Genomic DNA, 16,959 nt, shown 5'->3' with positions numbered 1-16,959 from the left:
ATTTCATATTATTTCTTTTTTTTTCTCAAGTAATATTTTACAGAATGAATTTTATACTTACACATAAATATCATCCCGTTCCATAATACTACTAAGGTTTTCATCCATAGCGAATATTCTGTGAAATCTATGATTGTATATATCAGTAACTATCATCTAAAAGGAAATAAATTTCTATTAAGCTGGTTTTACAACACTGAAAAACTAAACACCAACGTATATAATTCAACCCCCAAAACATCTTACCTTATCTGCAGGTACTCCTGACAAAGTAGACAATGCTGTACAAAGATCTAGTATGTTTCCAATTTTAGGGACAACCACTTTGTACTAAAAAGCAAAAAAAATGGTTAACAAATTTATTACTTTTGAAAAATATTCAGTAGATAGATGAGAATGACCTTACGTTGGCTTTCTCACATTTCTTTGGCTTTCGGCTCATAGTATCTGCAATCTTGCCATCATCCTGGGTGACAATGTCCACGTGGATGACTTATCGTAGCCTTATTGTTCCTTGGCTCCTCAATTCAAAGATCTATATTTGCATTCAACTGTAGTTAACTTCCTAGACCTTTCTAGGAAGACCTTCCTACTTCTCCTAGAAATTCATTCTTACCTATTCTTTGCTTGCACTGAGATTTTCAGTCCTTTTAACTCAGTTTTCTGTTTCTAGCTCCCTTTCATCTTCTAGCCCTTCCATCCAGGCTCCATGTGCTTTATCACTTCAGCTACTCCATTGCAAAACCTTTAACGTCTTTGTTACTAAGTTCTAATTACTCTTGCTAAACTCTCTTAGAGCTGTTCAGATATGCTGGAGAAAATTTCTCAACTTTAGAGGATGGTGTGTCACAAATTCACAGTGCCCAATCTCAACTGATCCTTCAACACTACCCCAAAATAACTCTGTGTTATCACATATTTGCTTATTCTCTCATTTCTCTCAATAACTATTTAAAAACCTCTACATTTTTAAGGCTTCCTATTTCACTACTTCTCCCTTTATGTCAGCAGAACACCTATTTCACCAAGAAAACAGAAGCCATCTGGTGGAAAATCTCCAACTTCCTATACCCCTAACAAACTTACTTGAATCCATACAGGTCCTTTTCTCTGTGTCTTACAACACATGGAAAGACAGGTGTTTCTCCTCCCATTCAAGGGTAATCCTAGCATCTATGTTCTGAATCCCATCTTATTCTGCTTTCTCTGGGGCCTCAACCCAGCAATTATTTTCTTCTATTTTATCTTGACTCTTTTGTATAAGCATTAGACTATCTACAAGTCTCTCAAAAAAACAAAACAAAATAGAAACAAAATAGTCCCTCATTGCTCTAATAATTCCCCTCCAATTATCTCCCCCTCTACTCTGCTTCACAAATAACATTGTTAACAGTTACCTATACTGTCATAACTTCCTTACCTCCCATTTACTTCTCAACCTACTTCCTGGCTTTTATCTTCACCTCTTTAAATTTAACCTGTTTCCAAGGTTACCAATTCTGTTAAACAACTTAATCTTTATCAGTCCTTATTTTACTGACCTCTCTGTAGCAAGACTGCTGACCACTCTCCCCTTTAAAATCTTCCTTTCCCTGTAACACTACTACTTCTTAATTCTTTTTTATTGTTGTGATCACACTCTGCTTTTAAAGCTCTTCTACAGTGTTCTTTAGAGTTTTGCCCTTCTTGATTCTATGTGCTCTCCTTAGACAAGGTGACAATATCTCCTGATTTCCTTTGGCCTGTCCTGGATTAGCTGCTGTCCTAGTATAATTATTAGTAACAGCCCCTTTTATTTTCAAAAGGGTTCTTGTTAAGACGATAAATCACAGGGTTACCCTAGCCTTAAGTGATCTTATCCTTCTAAAATACTGATTACTATCTTCATGGAGCTCATTGCCCAATTTACATCTCAAGCACAGCTTCTCTCCTCGAGCCTAGATACATAAACTCAATGCACATTGGATATCTCCACCTAAATGTTTCTCATGCATCTCAAAGTTAACATGTCCAACACTGTTATGTTAGGCCATCATACTCAATACTAAAATGTGTTTCTTCTTAAATCTGTTCTTCCTATATATTACATTAAAACGAATAGCAACACTATCTCCTCTGTTCTCCAGTCCAAGAAACTTAGCATCATCTTTGAATAGGCTTATACATTTTTACTTACCACATTCAACCGGTTCTTCAAACTGCCATTCTGACACTAATTTTAACAGTTCAAGCCCTTGTCATTTGTCTGTCATCTGGTCACTGTAAAAGCCTTTTTACCTTGTCTTAGTACTTATGATCTAAGCCTTTCCTATCCAATCTATGCACTAGCTAGAATCTTTTTTCTCAAACACAATAATTTCTATATTTAATAACCTTTAATGGCTCCCCTAATCTTTAGGATGAAGTTCAAACTTCCTATCATGGCATCGAAGTTCTTTGGGATCTAGCTCCTTACCATATTATCTACTTGTAGATTCCATAAGTGGCCCATGTTCTCTCTTGCTTTCAGCCCTTTGTACATGCCACTCTCTTAGCCTATGTTTTTATTCCCAGTTTTCACCTGCTTATAACCTAATCATCAATTCAGAATTTATCAAAGGCATCATAGCTACTATGGGTAGATTACTCTTTCTACTCTTTCTGTGTTCTCCTATAGCACCCTGTAAAAGCACTTTTTCACACTGTATGACAAGCTTCTTGAGAACGAGGACTAGAAACACCATTATATTTCCAGTACCTTGCACAGTAGAAGAACTCAATGCATATTACATGTTCAATAATTACTAATAAACTTCTATGCATATTACATGTTCAATAATTACTAATAAACTTCTATGCATATTACATGTTCAATAATTACTAATAAACTTCTATGACCTAAACCAACTTCAATGATGAGAAAACTCATCAAATAGGCTAACTCAGCTGATTTCATTTTCTTTCCCTGCTGGTTAAAGCATAGTATTAACGAGGCTATCACTTTGTACTTGAGTTGTTGCTGCCTCTAAGTGGAGAGGGGGGGACCCACAAAAACAACACAATTTCTCTGTGCTGACCATGGCTCTAAACTCCACAAATTTATATTCTTGGTCACCAAGTAAGAAAAATAGTAAATCAATAAAATTCGCATTGCTGGAAAAATAATTTAAAGCCCAATTCATAGAACATTCAGCACCCACCTTATGGGCTAATGTGTAACTTAATGCAATCTGCCACTATATAATACAGTTACATTATTGGCATGGTAAAATATTTTCTTTAACAAATGTGTTGTAGAGAAATACAGCATCTACATTTATTTTTTGTTGCAGTAAATTTTTAATCATTGTGCTTATATACTCTTGTTTGCTCTATTACACTCGTTGGCATATATTTGCAAAGTTACAAATTAGAGAGGTAAAGGTATTGTTTAGCACTGCTGTAGCTTCTCTCCATTGAAAAGAATGTTGGCAATTATATACTTAAACACAAGTGAATAACTGAGTATCTAAAGGATATAGTTTTAGAAATGTGAACACATATTCCCCTGGCCAAAAGTAAAAGCAGGTTTTTATTGGCCTTGCTCACATAAGGGTTAGTTATTCAGCAACTACCTCATGAAATAAATACTAATGAGGGCATTGTGTTCAATGAGTTCATGAGGGAAACATAAAGAAAAAGCACAAACAATGGCTGCAATTTGCATAACTTTGTACATGACTAGTCTCTAATAGACTTTAACTACTTTGAATGAAAGGACTTTATAAACACTGCGCCTACCCTACTCTTGTTGACAGTAGACCTAAAGACTTCCCTGAATGAATGGCATGATTCTAATTTTGTTCTGAGCATAACTATCATACAGATTTCATGATTATCATGCACTAACAAACTGAGCTATTTGGCTAAGACTTATAGAAAACAATCTTCTAAAAGCAGGAACCGTATCGGCCTTTTTATGAACAGAACTTTATTATCAGTAGGTGCTCAATAAATATTTTAGTAAATAAAATTTTTGAATATTTCTTCTGCATCAATATCTACAAGCCACAAAGGTTGGAAATATAAAGATTTATAAGGTCTCCTATCTTCAAAGAACTCACGATCTAGGAAGAAAAGATTAAATCAAAGATCAAATAAAATTTGATAAGTGTTAAAATCTAGGAGAACAGAAAGTAGAAGCAAAAAAAAAAAAAAAGAAAGTAGAAGCAGCAGCTACTTTTGCTGGGATGGGTCAAGCGTCATAAAAGGATTAACTAGTTAAAAAAGAAGAAAGAAAATATACTGTTTTGCCCACACAATGTGAAATTATCCAATTAATTATCTACTACCCCACGGAATCAGGCAGACAATAAACATTAAAGCTTACCACAGGGCTTTTGCATAGAATAAGCAATATGTGATACTTCAAAATATTAAAAATTAGAGAACATTCCTGAACCAAGTATTTTTACTTTAACTAAATTTAGTCTAAGTTCTTAAAATGCATAAACATTACAGGTATTTAAATATACTACTATTTTATCACATCATGAATTAAAATGTATAGTATTAACTTGTAATCGCCACTAGGAAAAAAAAATTATAATTAACATTAAAGAAAGTTAGAGTTAGAAAATATAAAAAATAATACTGTTATTAATCTTTGTAAGCTAATATTCAATCCAACATTTAAAAGCAAATAATCTCTCATTTTTCTTTGATAAGAAAAAAGCCTTTTGAGAATTTTGTTTTTATATAACATATAATGATACACCTCTCCTTTACCGTCTCAAGATTCTAAAAAGTCATACTAATTTCTAAAGTATTTAGCCTATAAAATCTCTTACACAAATAAGTACTATCATCAAATTATGACTGAGGATTTAATACTAATTTTTATAATAAGGATTCAACACTAATTTTTTATAAAAATAACCAATGCGAGGAAAACAATCATTACTTACCTGCATAGGTTTGGTAAGCGGATCCATTCTAACTAAATAAACTTCCAAGGTACGTTCTTTTTTCATGGGCAATGGAAGTGTCAAGTAACAAAAAGGATCAAATGTTACTGAAATCTTAGCACACTCGGGACAAACTAAAGTTGATTTGAAAAGGCCATGAAATATATCTACTATGATAGAATCGTTTCGTTTTAGATGGTTTTCCCAGGCTTCTTCTGCAACCACCTACAAGGATAATAGGCACAAATTACAAAGAGGTTTTATAAACTTATAGCAATGGTGACAATAATATCATGAAATTTACCTTATCTGGTCTTCCATCAGCATCTTTTAGTTGTATATATGGTTTTTTCCTAATTCTATTCAAATCCTCATGTAGTCCATCTAATAGGAAAGCTAATAGTTCTTGACAGTCTTGCTGCTGATATCCAGAGAACTGAGGTGCAAAACGTCCTACCTGTGTCTGTAAGAAAAGCAAAAACTATAAAATCAGTACTAGGAACAGCATTGATTTTTTAAAAAAATGTACAGTTGATCTTCACTACTCACGGATTCCACATTTCTGAATTTGCCTACTTGTCATTTGTGGATATGTTCAGAGTGGTGAAAAAATTTGAATCATCTCAACACCTAAGTGCATATATAGGAATAACATTTATCGGGTGTTGGGAAGATGGGAGAGGGGAGGAGGGGATGGGTATATACAAACATAATGAGTATGATGCGCGCCATCTGGGAGATGGACACGCTTGAATCTCTGACTGAGGGGGGGGAGGGCAATGTAACCTGAACATTTGTACCCCCATAATATGCAGAAGTAAAAAAAAAGTTAAATAATAAAAAAAAAAAGATAAAAAATTTGAATCATCTGATGTACATGTTCCCCCCTCGAGCTGAACAAGGTGATGCTCTGCCTTCTTGTTTCAGCTCTTATCCTAACTATAAACAAGTATCCTTTTGTGGTTTATTTAGTGTTATGTTTTTCACATCTTGTACTGTTTGATGGTAATTTCCGTATTTAAAATGGCCCTCAAGCACAGTGCTGAAGTGTTAGGTAGTGTTCCTAAACACAAGAGGGCTGTGATGTGCCTTATGGAGAAAAAATCTATGTGGTTAGATAAGCTTCATTAAGGCATGAGTTATAGTGCTATTTATTGGCCTTGAGTTCAATGTTAAAGATTCAACAACATATATTAAACAGGTGTCTTTAAACAGAAACACACATAAAACAAAGTTATGCACTGAGTGGTGATGAAAATGTTGTGACCAGAAGCTTGGAGGAATCAAACTCTATATTTTCCCTAGGAGCAATGGTTCATTATTTGTTACTTTTGTGTTTGTGGCAACTTCGTGGAACGTTAACTACTGTGAATAATGAGAATTGACTGTATATATAGACAATAGAAAATATATGAGTTATATTTTATTTTGCATTCCCAGTAAGCACTCAATGAAGTTTATCTGAGACAAAATAGACCAACACATGTATTAATCTCTGTTTGGTCTTAGATTTCATTGTCATTAATTGTTGTTTCACTATTTGTCAAAGGATTTTCCAGATGTTCTTAATTCTTAGCTCTAGGTCTTCCTATTGCTTCCTTCTGAAAATGTTTGATAGGCAGATAGTAAGAGACAGGTTCTCATCTTTGCTATATTACCACATATAAATAATTACTTATCTAAAAGCATTTAAAAAATAAGTACCCTATAAAATATAAAAGAAGTGTTGATTTGAAGAAAAAACAGAAACAAATATGGTAAAGTTTTGTACAAAAATGTAGGAAATGCTGAAGACTTAAAATTCAGTGTTTTAATATTTTGTTCTGGGTCACTAGAAAAAAACTACAAAGTTCCCAGCTTCTGTGTATAAAAAGAGGGTGAATCTCATAGAGATAACAGAAATATTTGTATTCACATGCAACCTTCCTAGTCCTTATAGTACTAAGTATTTTATTGATGAGATCAGAAAGAAATGTAACAATATGAAAAAAAAAGTCAGATATCAACAGCCTATTTACACATAATTTTAAGAGAGAAAATCTAACAAAATGAAACTAATGGGAATGATGGGTAGGGGTTTAGAGATTGTCCAGACTAGTTTGTCCAAAGTTTAGAATGTTAAAAATATAAACGCAGGGGTATTTTGATTTGCTGTTTTAAAAACATTTTCTAAAAACATCTTTTGTTATATAGCTAACAGAATGTTGCCTAGTAGATGTCATATATGAATGCCATTTAAGTTACCTGTATAAATAATGGCTTAACTCTGCTTATTCTCTATAAAAGTTTAAAATTTTTGAGAAGTCTTACCTATGTAATTAGAAAATTTTTTAACAACATAAAGCTAAATTTCAGCTCTCCTTATTTGAACGATAAACTAAATTATTTGAGATTTTATTGATTCTAAGTAACCAATTCACAAATATGGATAAACTTAAAAGCCTAAGAATTATATTGAAAATACATTTAATTAATACTTAGTGCTTGTTTTGCAGACTAGTTTCATTTTCAAACTTATATTGATTTTCAAAATAAATTGAGTTCTTAGAGTTCAATGACATGCCCAGACTTAGTCCTTTATATTCATATAAACTATTAATGTCAATTTTCCAGAGATATACTGCATTCTAAAACAACCATGCAAATGCTCACCGCTGTGTCTTTATAGTCATTCTTATACCATACCAGTGTTTCTCAATCTTTTTTTCATTATTCTCTTCCTCCTAGTCCCACATCCTTTTTACATTACACCTTTTAAAAAATTAATTTACTGTCCCATACTCCACCCTGAAATTTTATACCATGGATATACTATGTATCTATTCATGTATTGTGTTCCCTTGGAGGAGTCGCAAACCATTGTAATATCTACCAGTTTTTATAACCCCTCCCAAGAACCAACTTTGGCCCCTTGGGGGTAATACAGCCCTTGTTAAGAGTGCATTTACCACACTAACCTTAAAGGCTCTTGGAGTGACGTAGCTAAACTTTCCAGACCACATTTGCTTGATCAGTTCAGCATAAGATTTAGCTATTTCACCTCTCATTCCTAAGGGATTGTCAAAATTCAGTTCTTCTTGATACTTATCATTGAGGAAATATTCAGTAAGTGGAGGTGTATTGCTCAAACACTGCAAAGAATAAAATATATTTTCAAGTGTAAGTAACCATATATGCATTTTCCTTAAAAAATGTTAAAATAAAGAGAGAAACGAATTATTTGCCATAGCATACAGAGAAAAATTTAAACGATGGTCTCTTGCACTAATAACTGGTCAAATAAACACTCAAATGATGCACTCAACTATTCATTTCCCAAATTTCAAATCAATCACTTATAATAAATAAAATTTCTAATATTTGTTGCTGTAAAAATCTGTATTAATTTTAACCACAGCAAACTACCTGTTAACTGGGAGAGAAGCTCAGAGTTTTCTTTCCTTCTTTTACTTGATTGGTAGAAATTATGGATTGTCTACTCATCCCAGCCACCTGCAAATTAGCCTGAGTAGGTAAAAACTGAGATAGCGTGCAAGCAAGAAATTAACTTAATAGAAGTATTTACTGCTTCCATTGTCAATTCTTTATTGTGAAAGAGCAGGCTTTAAATTTTTTGTTTGGTCAACCATTTTTAGAAGGGACAGTATAGATTAGCTGAGCTGAGAAAACAAACTTTAGTTATGTGAACTCTGGGTGTGTTCTCACTTCTTCCAGCTCTTCTTTAATATCATAATAATCCAATTTTCCTTTATGGCAAAATAAAACTATGAATAATTCTCTAAGTCTTTCCCATTTTCGATTAAAGAATTTAGTAATTAAAATAAAATGATGGGAGAAGTACAGTTTTTCCACAATATTTTATCTGAAGATGGAATAATTTTAAGTTAATAATACCATGTAATTTGACCTCAATATGAACCCAATATTACTTTATCAATTAGATGGTTAGACTACGCAATGGCTAAAACAGACATACAGTCATATAAGTAATGTTTTTTGTTGTAGGAAGATATTTGTCTTGAAGTCAAGTAGCAAAGTGCTGTAAGAGAAGCTAGTTGCTAGCATGTAAAATGGTGGAAACCCACTTTTATGAGAGCCTGGATTTATATTAATGGAAATAAAAATTTTTCAAAGCTTGCTTCTACTCATTTGTATTAAGTTAGATAGGTTTGACAGCCATGAAAGGTTTAGCCTGCTGGATTCATACAGATAACTCAGATGCTATAAACTATAACTACATACCATGTATTATTTAGCTAAAACTCCAAAATAAGCATATTCAACTTTTACTTAATTTTTTGAAACAGATTATGGTGCTCAATATTGTGGTTTCAATTATAAATCAACTTATTTTTACTCAAATAATAATATCTATTTAGGAACTTTCTATATAATAAAAATAATATTGTCTCCCTCAAAGGCAAAAGGGACAACTGCTTAAAATAACACAGAATTTGTTATTATATAACTCTTAGGAAATGGAAATAATACAATCAGTTAAAAATGTTTGGGGTGGGCTATAGAGGCCTTTAGAGAAAATATATACCATTTTTAGCAGTAAAAAAAACTTATTTATGTGACCAAGAGAATGATAGAGACAGGCTACAGTGTAGGAGGCAAATAAGGAAAAGGATACTTCCCTATCTTTTCTAACTCCTTTTATATCTCAACATCTCTGACAATCTTATATTCCTTTTGACTTTCATTTTCTCTTTTTCTTTTGTATTACATGTTCTTTTTTTTTTTTTTTTTTTTGAGACAGAGTCTCACTGTGTTGCCCGGGCTAGAGTGCTGTGGGGTCATCCTAGCTCACAGCAACCTCAAACTCCTGGGCTCAAGCAGTCCTTCTGCCTCAGCCTCTCAAGTAGCTGGGACTACAGGCATGCGCCACCATGCCCGGCTAATTTTTTCTATATATTTTTAGTTGTCCAGTTAATTTCTTTCTATTTTTAGTAGAGACGGGGTCTCGCTCTTGCTCAGGCTGGTTTCGAACTCCTGAGCTCAAACAATCCGCCTGCCTCGGCCTCCCAGAGAGCTAGGATTACAGGCGTGAGCCACCGCGCCCGGCCTACATGTTCTTTTAATGATAAGCCCAGCTTTGGAGGGAGGGCCAGGCAATCTAGAATATGTCATGGCTATACAGAGTATATAAATGCCATCACTTAGTATCATCTGATTTAGTGCAAATAGGACCAACATTAACTAGTCAATTAGGCAAGGTCAAAGAGAAATTTCCAAGAATTATCAATTAGTTTTCAAATCCTTATATTTGATCAGCTCAGGATTATGCTAAGAATATAACATTCCATTACTGTTTGTTAACACAATTATATAAAGGATGTAACTTATGGCTTTACCAAATATCTCAAAGAACCAAATTGTGCAAACATAAATAATTCTTGAACTTTGCTATTACTTAATTATTCACAAGTATCTTTATCTTGGAAAAAGCTTACAAGTAAAATTGAAAAATTTTTAGTTTTCCAATAGCATCCAGTGTGATCTTCCTAAAATGTACATCTAATCATGTCACTTCCTTGCTATAAATGCCTCTCCCTGCTTAGAGATTAGAATCCCAAAGCCTTAGAAGGGTCTCTCTTTTGCTCACCTATGTAGATTCATCCTTTGCCAATACCTTTTTTACCATAGTATTCCAGCCTTATTTGATTACTTGTAATTCTTTGTTCTCCATGCATTCCCTCACTCCGTAAGTTTACATTACTCCTTCTACTTGAAAAGGTATCTTTTTTGCTTTACTAATTTCTATCATCCTGTCTGGGAAGCCTCCCTATATTGTCTTATAGTGTTTTCTCCAGTATGTTTCCATAATGCTTACTGCTCACTTTCATTATTTTATACTCAAACTTTAATTCTTTGTTTGTCTTGCCAAACGTACTGAGACGTCCACGAGAGCACATACCGTAATATCCTTTATATTTACATCTCTAGCACTGAGTACCATGTCACCTGGCACTGAGCATGTGTACAATAAGTGTATGATTAACAAACATGTTTTTGCCTATATTTACTAATGTATTTATCCTCTTGGTTTTTACTTCTTTTCTTCAATGTTTGGTATGTGCTCCATAAATTTTTGTTGAATGAAGTATTACTACATTAGGGACAAATATATTTGATTGTAATGAGTAATTTAAAAAGTATCTTTCAAGTACTTCTACCTAAATACTAAACCAAAAGAAGGACAGTACCCTTTAAGAAATTTTGTGCTCTTTTGATTGATTTTTCATTCAATCTACTATCTGCTTTGTAGTGATCCTCTGCTTTGATTTTTCAAAACTCCTTGAAACAGAGAACAGCACTTATTTTCACAGTGACATATGTTGCTTCGAAAAAGATTATAGTTCAATATTAACAAACTAAATAACAACAAAACACAAATAGTTTTAATAGTAAGTAATTGCCTGTATTATCTGTGAAGGTATCATAACCGATATTTAAATTTAAGGTATTTAGTCCTAAATGGGCCATAACAAGCATTCTATTTGTTGAACATGTTTAAAGAAACTCACAAGCTACACTTTTCTAATAATTTCTACGAACACAAATAAATACAGAAATTCAACAGCCAATATAATTGTTCTACTAATACACAAATCATAGTAGTTAAAAGACTAAGGTGATGTCAGATGTTTCTCTTTCATCTTGAAAATACCACACATACTTTTCTCCCTCATCTTGAAAATACCATTATATTAGGAGACAATATGTTCTTAAAACAGTATAAAGACCAGTTCAAAATATTAAAAGTTCTCTTATAATTTTTGGTGTAAATTTCAAGACATAATTGTAATAAAGGTCAAATAACTAAAATACTTTAATGCCCCAGGTGATGTTATATTAGTATTCAATGCCATCATTCTGGCAGAAGAAAGAAGCCAATTTCTTAAAGTTGGTCATAATGCAGGTTGATTCAGGATGACTGTTAAATAATGACAATTCATTATTTAACCTTTTCACAATAGGCTATCTTAAAAACATGAACATATTTGGCAAATATAAGAAAATTGGATACTGGGACTGGCTGCCATTGAATACAATGTTTTAAAGAATAAAGATAATTTTCATGATTTTAATAGATATCATAACCACAGTTCTGAAGTATCTATCTCAAAGATTCTTCTATTATAAAATATCTTTTTCCTATCAGATGAGACTGTCCCAAAGCAATTCCTTTCTTAAATACATATATATTTTAAAAGATTTACATATGTAGCAGTAGAAGATTTCCCTTTTAATCTGTAAGATGCCTTACTGAGTGATATAATATGGACTAAAAATCATGTAACATGTGTTGTGCCTATGTGGAAACATCTCTTACTCTCAATGCTTCCTGGACTGAAACAGAACAAAAACTCATCCTTTCTTAACATACATGGTTGTTCTTAGCAAAAACTGAGAATATAGATGAATGTATCATAAAAAACAAAAGGGATTATATAAACAGTAAGTAATGTTATTTTTGTGGCTACTTATAAGTTTTGTGACATGTCTACCAGTCTCATGCCATTTGTAGCTATGTCTCTGTTAATTTATTGGGGTTCAACTGCCGGACAGTGACAAAAGTCAAAACCTTAGTGTTTCAGGAGAACTAGATCTTATGATTTATCACCAATAAAATGGGGTCCAAATATGATGCAATGTGACACAGATCTTAAACCAAATTTTTTTAAATACCATAATTGTATCTAGAGTTGGCACTAAAATTGGGTAGAATTTTGTCAAATATCATGTTAAAAGTAAAGCAATAATCAGACTAAAGTAAATGATTCTACTTCTATGTTTTAATATAAAAAAGTAAAAAAATTTGCATTAATGAACAGGTAAATGTACTGGTTAACTAGGTTAAATATTTTCATATTTAAATTTTTTTATGATCCCTATACAAGTTTAATAGTGTGCAAAACTGACAAGAGCACTTGAAGATTTAAGGATTAAAAACTAAACTTCATATTCAGTATATGGCAGACTTTTGGCATTCACTAATTTAATCTTAATGATATAATGACTGGTTGGAAAGTTCAAGACATAAGCTGTTATGAAAAGTTGCTGATCCACGAAGAATGGTAAGAATGGCTGGTGTATGTGCAAGCCAATCATTTAGTGAGCAGAAGTGACTGCTAAGTAAGTATCTGTTTCTCTAAGTAGTCTGTGGTTCTCTACTTGTGCTTCCATATGTATTTTATATGGGAAACTGCAAGTAATAAGAATATTCTTGAATTTGAATTAGGAGTCTTAAGACATATTCCTTAGTTTAAGTATTAAGATTGAACATTTGCATGCATTCCTTCCCTTCTTAGAATATTCTTCCCCCATAAGAAACTCCTACTTATTTATTAACATACATGCTAGCATTTCTTCTAAATGTTACATCTTCTTCAGTACCTCAAGGAAGAACTAATATTCCTTCCTCTGTGTTAACTCCATATCTTGACTTCACTTATACTACACTTGAAAGCAGAGTTCATGTCTTATTCACCTTCGTTCCTCAGGATCTTAGCACTATGCCTGGCACACAGCTCAACAAAGATATACTGAATGAATGAAAACTTGTATAGTAGAAAGACTAGAAGCAGTCCTTACACAGACTTAGAGCAGTGGGAAAGCACGTGACTAAAAAGGAGATCTGAATTGCACTCCATTATAACTCTAACCCATCCAAAAGTTCTACAAGTTCAAAAATAAAAGTCCAAATAACACTTAAAGAGGTTTTCCTAATGAAGGAATATAACCACTGTGAATGCCCCAATAACTATCAAGATAAATCTATAAGTAAAAGATATGTGAAGGAAATTTATTTGGAAATATATTTTTATGGAGACTGTTTCCCCTAAGTCTTCAACTTGGAACTAGACATAAAAATTGTAAAGAGAATTCTTCTAAATAATCAAATGTCTCATCCAATGGACATTCTGCAATATGGGTCAATGTATAAAGTATTTATTCTCTGTGAAAAACTCTCTAGTTATAAACATCTTCCCTGAATCTAACATCTTAAAACTTACATATTATGTGAAATATGATTTTCTTTCATAATTTAATTACTTAGAAAGATGCAATGCAATGCACATAACTTTTCTTTATATACACATGCACAAATCTTATTGCTCTTACATTACTTTTAGGAAGTTCTTCCACTAAGTAGGTTCTGATCAATAAGACTGATGTTTCTAGAGTTCTCTGACAAAATATAAGTGATGTATGTAAGGGTCTCAATTTTGTATTTTGCTATAAAGTTCTACATAGGTTTTTTTTAATTGATGAAGTCAAATAAAATTCTACTATATAACCAAATCTCAAGTCTGTAATCAACATATTTTTAGGAAATGAATAATTAATAGCCATCCCAATAACTTGTAATGAATCTGGAATTTCCCCAGTACCTGGAAAATAGCCAAAGTAATCCCCTTCAAAAAGAGAAAGTTGTCTTTTGTAATGCTGAATATGAACCACTCCCTTTCTGTTCAGGTGCTCCAGAAGCCCAATTCTCAAGTGATCATGTATGCTCACTATTTTAGTAAACCGGTAACTAGAACAGGAAAGAAAACAAACTTAATTTTTGATTACCTAAAGCTTTTGAATTGTGTAACTCATTTTGTAACTGATCAAAATGTAATGCCACTCACAACCCTTTAAAAAAATAGCTACACCTTCTAACTGACCAATACTAAAAATAAAAACCCAACCTAGACTAAGGGATTCATTCTTATTTTCTTATGATTTAAAAAATAATGTCTGAAGTAATCCATGGTTAAAGTCATCATAGAATACTCTCATGTTTTTTTTCCTGTATTTTAAGGTTACATTTTCAGATTTGCCATGTCATCTGTTTTCTAATTCATCATGATAAGAACATAAGCATTTTGAAAAGGTACAGTATTGTAAAATTCCAAAGCATTCTATTAATACTGGGATATTGGCTCTAGTTCTGTAGTGACGTAGTAGATGATACAAGAAAGTCTGCTGTAAACTTTTACAATGAACAACTATAACTACAGGCCTGTTCCTTTATCAAGTAGATTTAAAAAATGAGATATTTTAAGCCACTTAATGTTTTTATTTTTGTTACATTTTTTTCTAGAAAAGCAAATCTTATTAAATTTAATCAATTCTGAAGATCTTCACATATTCTGTGGGAGCAAATACAACTATAGACCTGTTTTGTTTTACATTTTCATTCTTTCTTCAAGCTTTTTTAAAAAAACAAATTGGCTGGGTATGGTGGCTCAATGCCAGTAATCCTAACCCTTAGGGAAGCTAAGGCAGGAGGATGGCTTGAAGCTAGGAGTTTGAGACACCTGGGCACCATAGCAAGACCCCGTCTCCATAAAAAATTAAAAAATTAGCCTAGCATGGTAGCATGTGCCTGTAGTTCCAGCCACTTGGGAGGTTGAGGCTGGAGGATTATTTGAGCTCAGAAGTTTGAAGTTGCAGTGAACTATGATGGCACAACACTTCACTCTAGTTCGGGCAACAGAGTCAGACTCTGTCTCCCAAAAGAAAAAAAAAAAAGGAACAAATATAGGTAAGTAAACTATAAATGGACATAACTTTCCTCTTATTTATTTATTAAAACTTTTATTTTAACTATGGTTCCCTCTACCCCAACTAATTAGTGAAGAGAGAACTAGAATACTCTACTTAAAATATTAAAATTTTATATAAAGTAAATGTAGTTTTAAAGGCAAGGTTTTTGAATTGGACAAAGATGTTGTTCTAATACTTTAATATATTTCATTAATCTTGTCCTTATGCTTAAGGCATGAATAAAATTAAATTTCACTTAAAGTCCCTGCTATATTGCCCCTTTGCCCTTTCCTTAAAATGGTATGGTATTTCTTCTTCACACACTACTTCAACTCAGTGAAGAATTATCATCAAAGTTCTGGGACATATGAGAACTAATGGAAAATATTTTGTTGGCTAGCAAAGAAATGGCAACACTTTTTTCCCTCATCTATAGGATTAAGGAAGTTCTGAGAATTCTATGTTTGTCAAAAAGACTGCCCTGTTACTTGTAGTGAGTAAATTCCATAACTAGAAATATCAATGTTAAAAAAATCCATGATTATGTAAAAACCAATGATTTTCATATTGTAAGCTAAAAGAAACTGTATAGAAGATTCACTTGTGATATAGATAACTGTAAAAGTCTCTCTGACAATGATTATTAAATCACCAATAAGGCTATCGGCTTCAGATAAGGTGTTTTTAAATAAGGTTTAAAAACTACTAGACTATGACAGCAATTGTATGATTTTATTTTTTATTTTTAGTAACAGGCTACTCATGAGTGATTTCATGTTTAGGTATTCGCTTTATGGGAAGCATGCTAAAACCAAATGGTTCTGATAACATTAAGAAATGTTAGTGTAAGTTATATTTATTTTAAAGAACTAAAGCTTATGAATTCAATTTCAATTGAGTTATTTTATCTCTTACCCCATTAATAATTTAAAACTAGCTCACACCGAAATAAAAGTAAACACTAACTTTTTAGGCAAGCAAGATAGTCAAAGGATTTATGAAAAAACAATGCTTTTTATAATTTCTTTTGTGTTCAATTCCTTGCACATAATATTCAGTAAAAAAACAAATTTTGAATAAATAAATATTAAGAATTATGTAATTTGTTGATCTTTTAGTTCTCCCGAAAAGGTATACAGGAAGGGACAGAAGACATTTTTGTAAAAAATTTAACTAATTTATTACATTAAGAGAAACAACTAAGTCATATACTTCTATCTTTTCATTACACTAGGCACACAACTGACAACAAATATTAATCTGAACTGAAATTTAAACATCATGTGATAGCATGAATTATAAAGGTTTCTGATTATTTACGTAATCAAAAAACTTTAAATTTATCTAAATATTTAATCATTCAACAAATATTTATTAAGAGACAGTTATTATTTCAAGAATCTCTGTAAGTATACAAATAATGTTCTAAAACCATTTTTTTGTATAATTCGCTGTGAAATCATTCAAAGAACTATTTCCATAATAGCGC

The 16,959-nt window shown here is 32.3% G+C and overlaps 1 protein-coding gene across 2 annotated transcripts in view; it reads right to left on the bottom strand.

The window, feature by feature from the left end:
* USP15 (ubiquitin specific peptidase 15) overlaps positions 1–16,959 on the bottom strand; it is a 154,743-nt gene that overhangs the window by 14,122 nt on the left and 123,662 nt on the right. For both annotated transcript variants that reach the window (XM_012661567.1, XM_012661568.1), the window contains 5 exons: positions 7,883–8,056; positions 5,230–5,388; positions 4,926–5,150; positions 247–330; positions 62–156 (listed from right to left, as the gene is read on the bottom strand). In XM_012661567.1, coding sequence (XP_012517021.1) covers positions 62–156; positions 247–330; positions 4,926–5,150; positions 5,230–5,388; positions 7,883–8,056 — 737 coding nt within the window. The remainder of the gene's footprint in view (positions 1–61; positions 157–246; positions 331–4,925; positions 5,151–5,229; positions 5,389–7,882; positions 8,057–16,959) is intronic.

The sequence above is a fragment of the Propithecus coquereli genome, unplaced genomic scaffold (assembly GCF_000956105.1).
Source record: "Propithecus coquereli isolate 6110/MARCELLA unplaced genomic scaffold, Pcoq_1.0 Scaffold72, whole genome shotgun sequence".
Classification (NCBI taxonomy): Eukaryota; Metazoa; Chordata; class Mammalia; order Primates; family Indriidae; genus Propithecus; species Propithecus coquereli.
The sequence above is the reverse complement of the archived record's forward strand: the minus strand, read 5'-3'. Positions and strand labels throughout refer to the sequence as shown.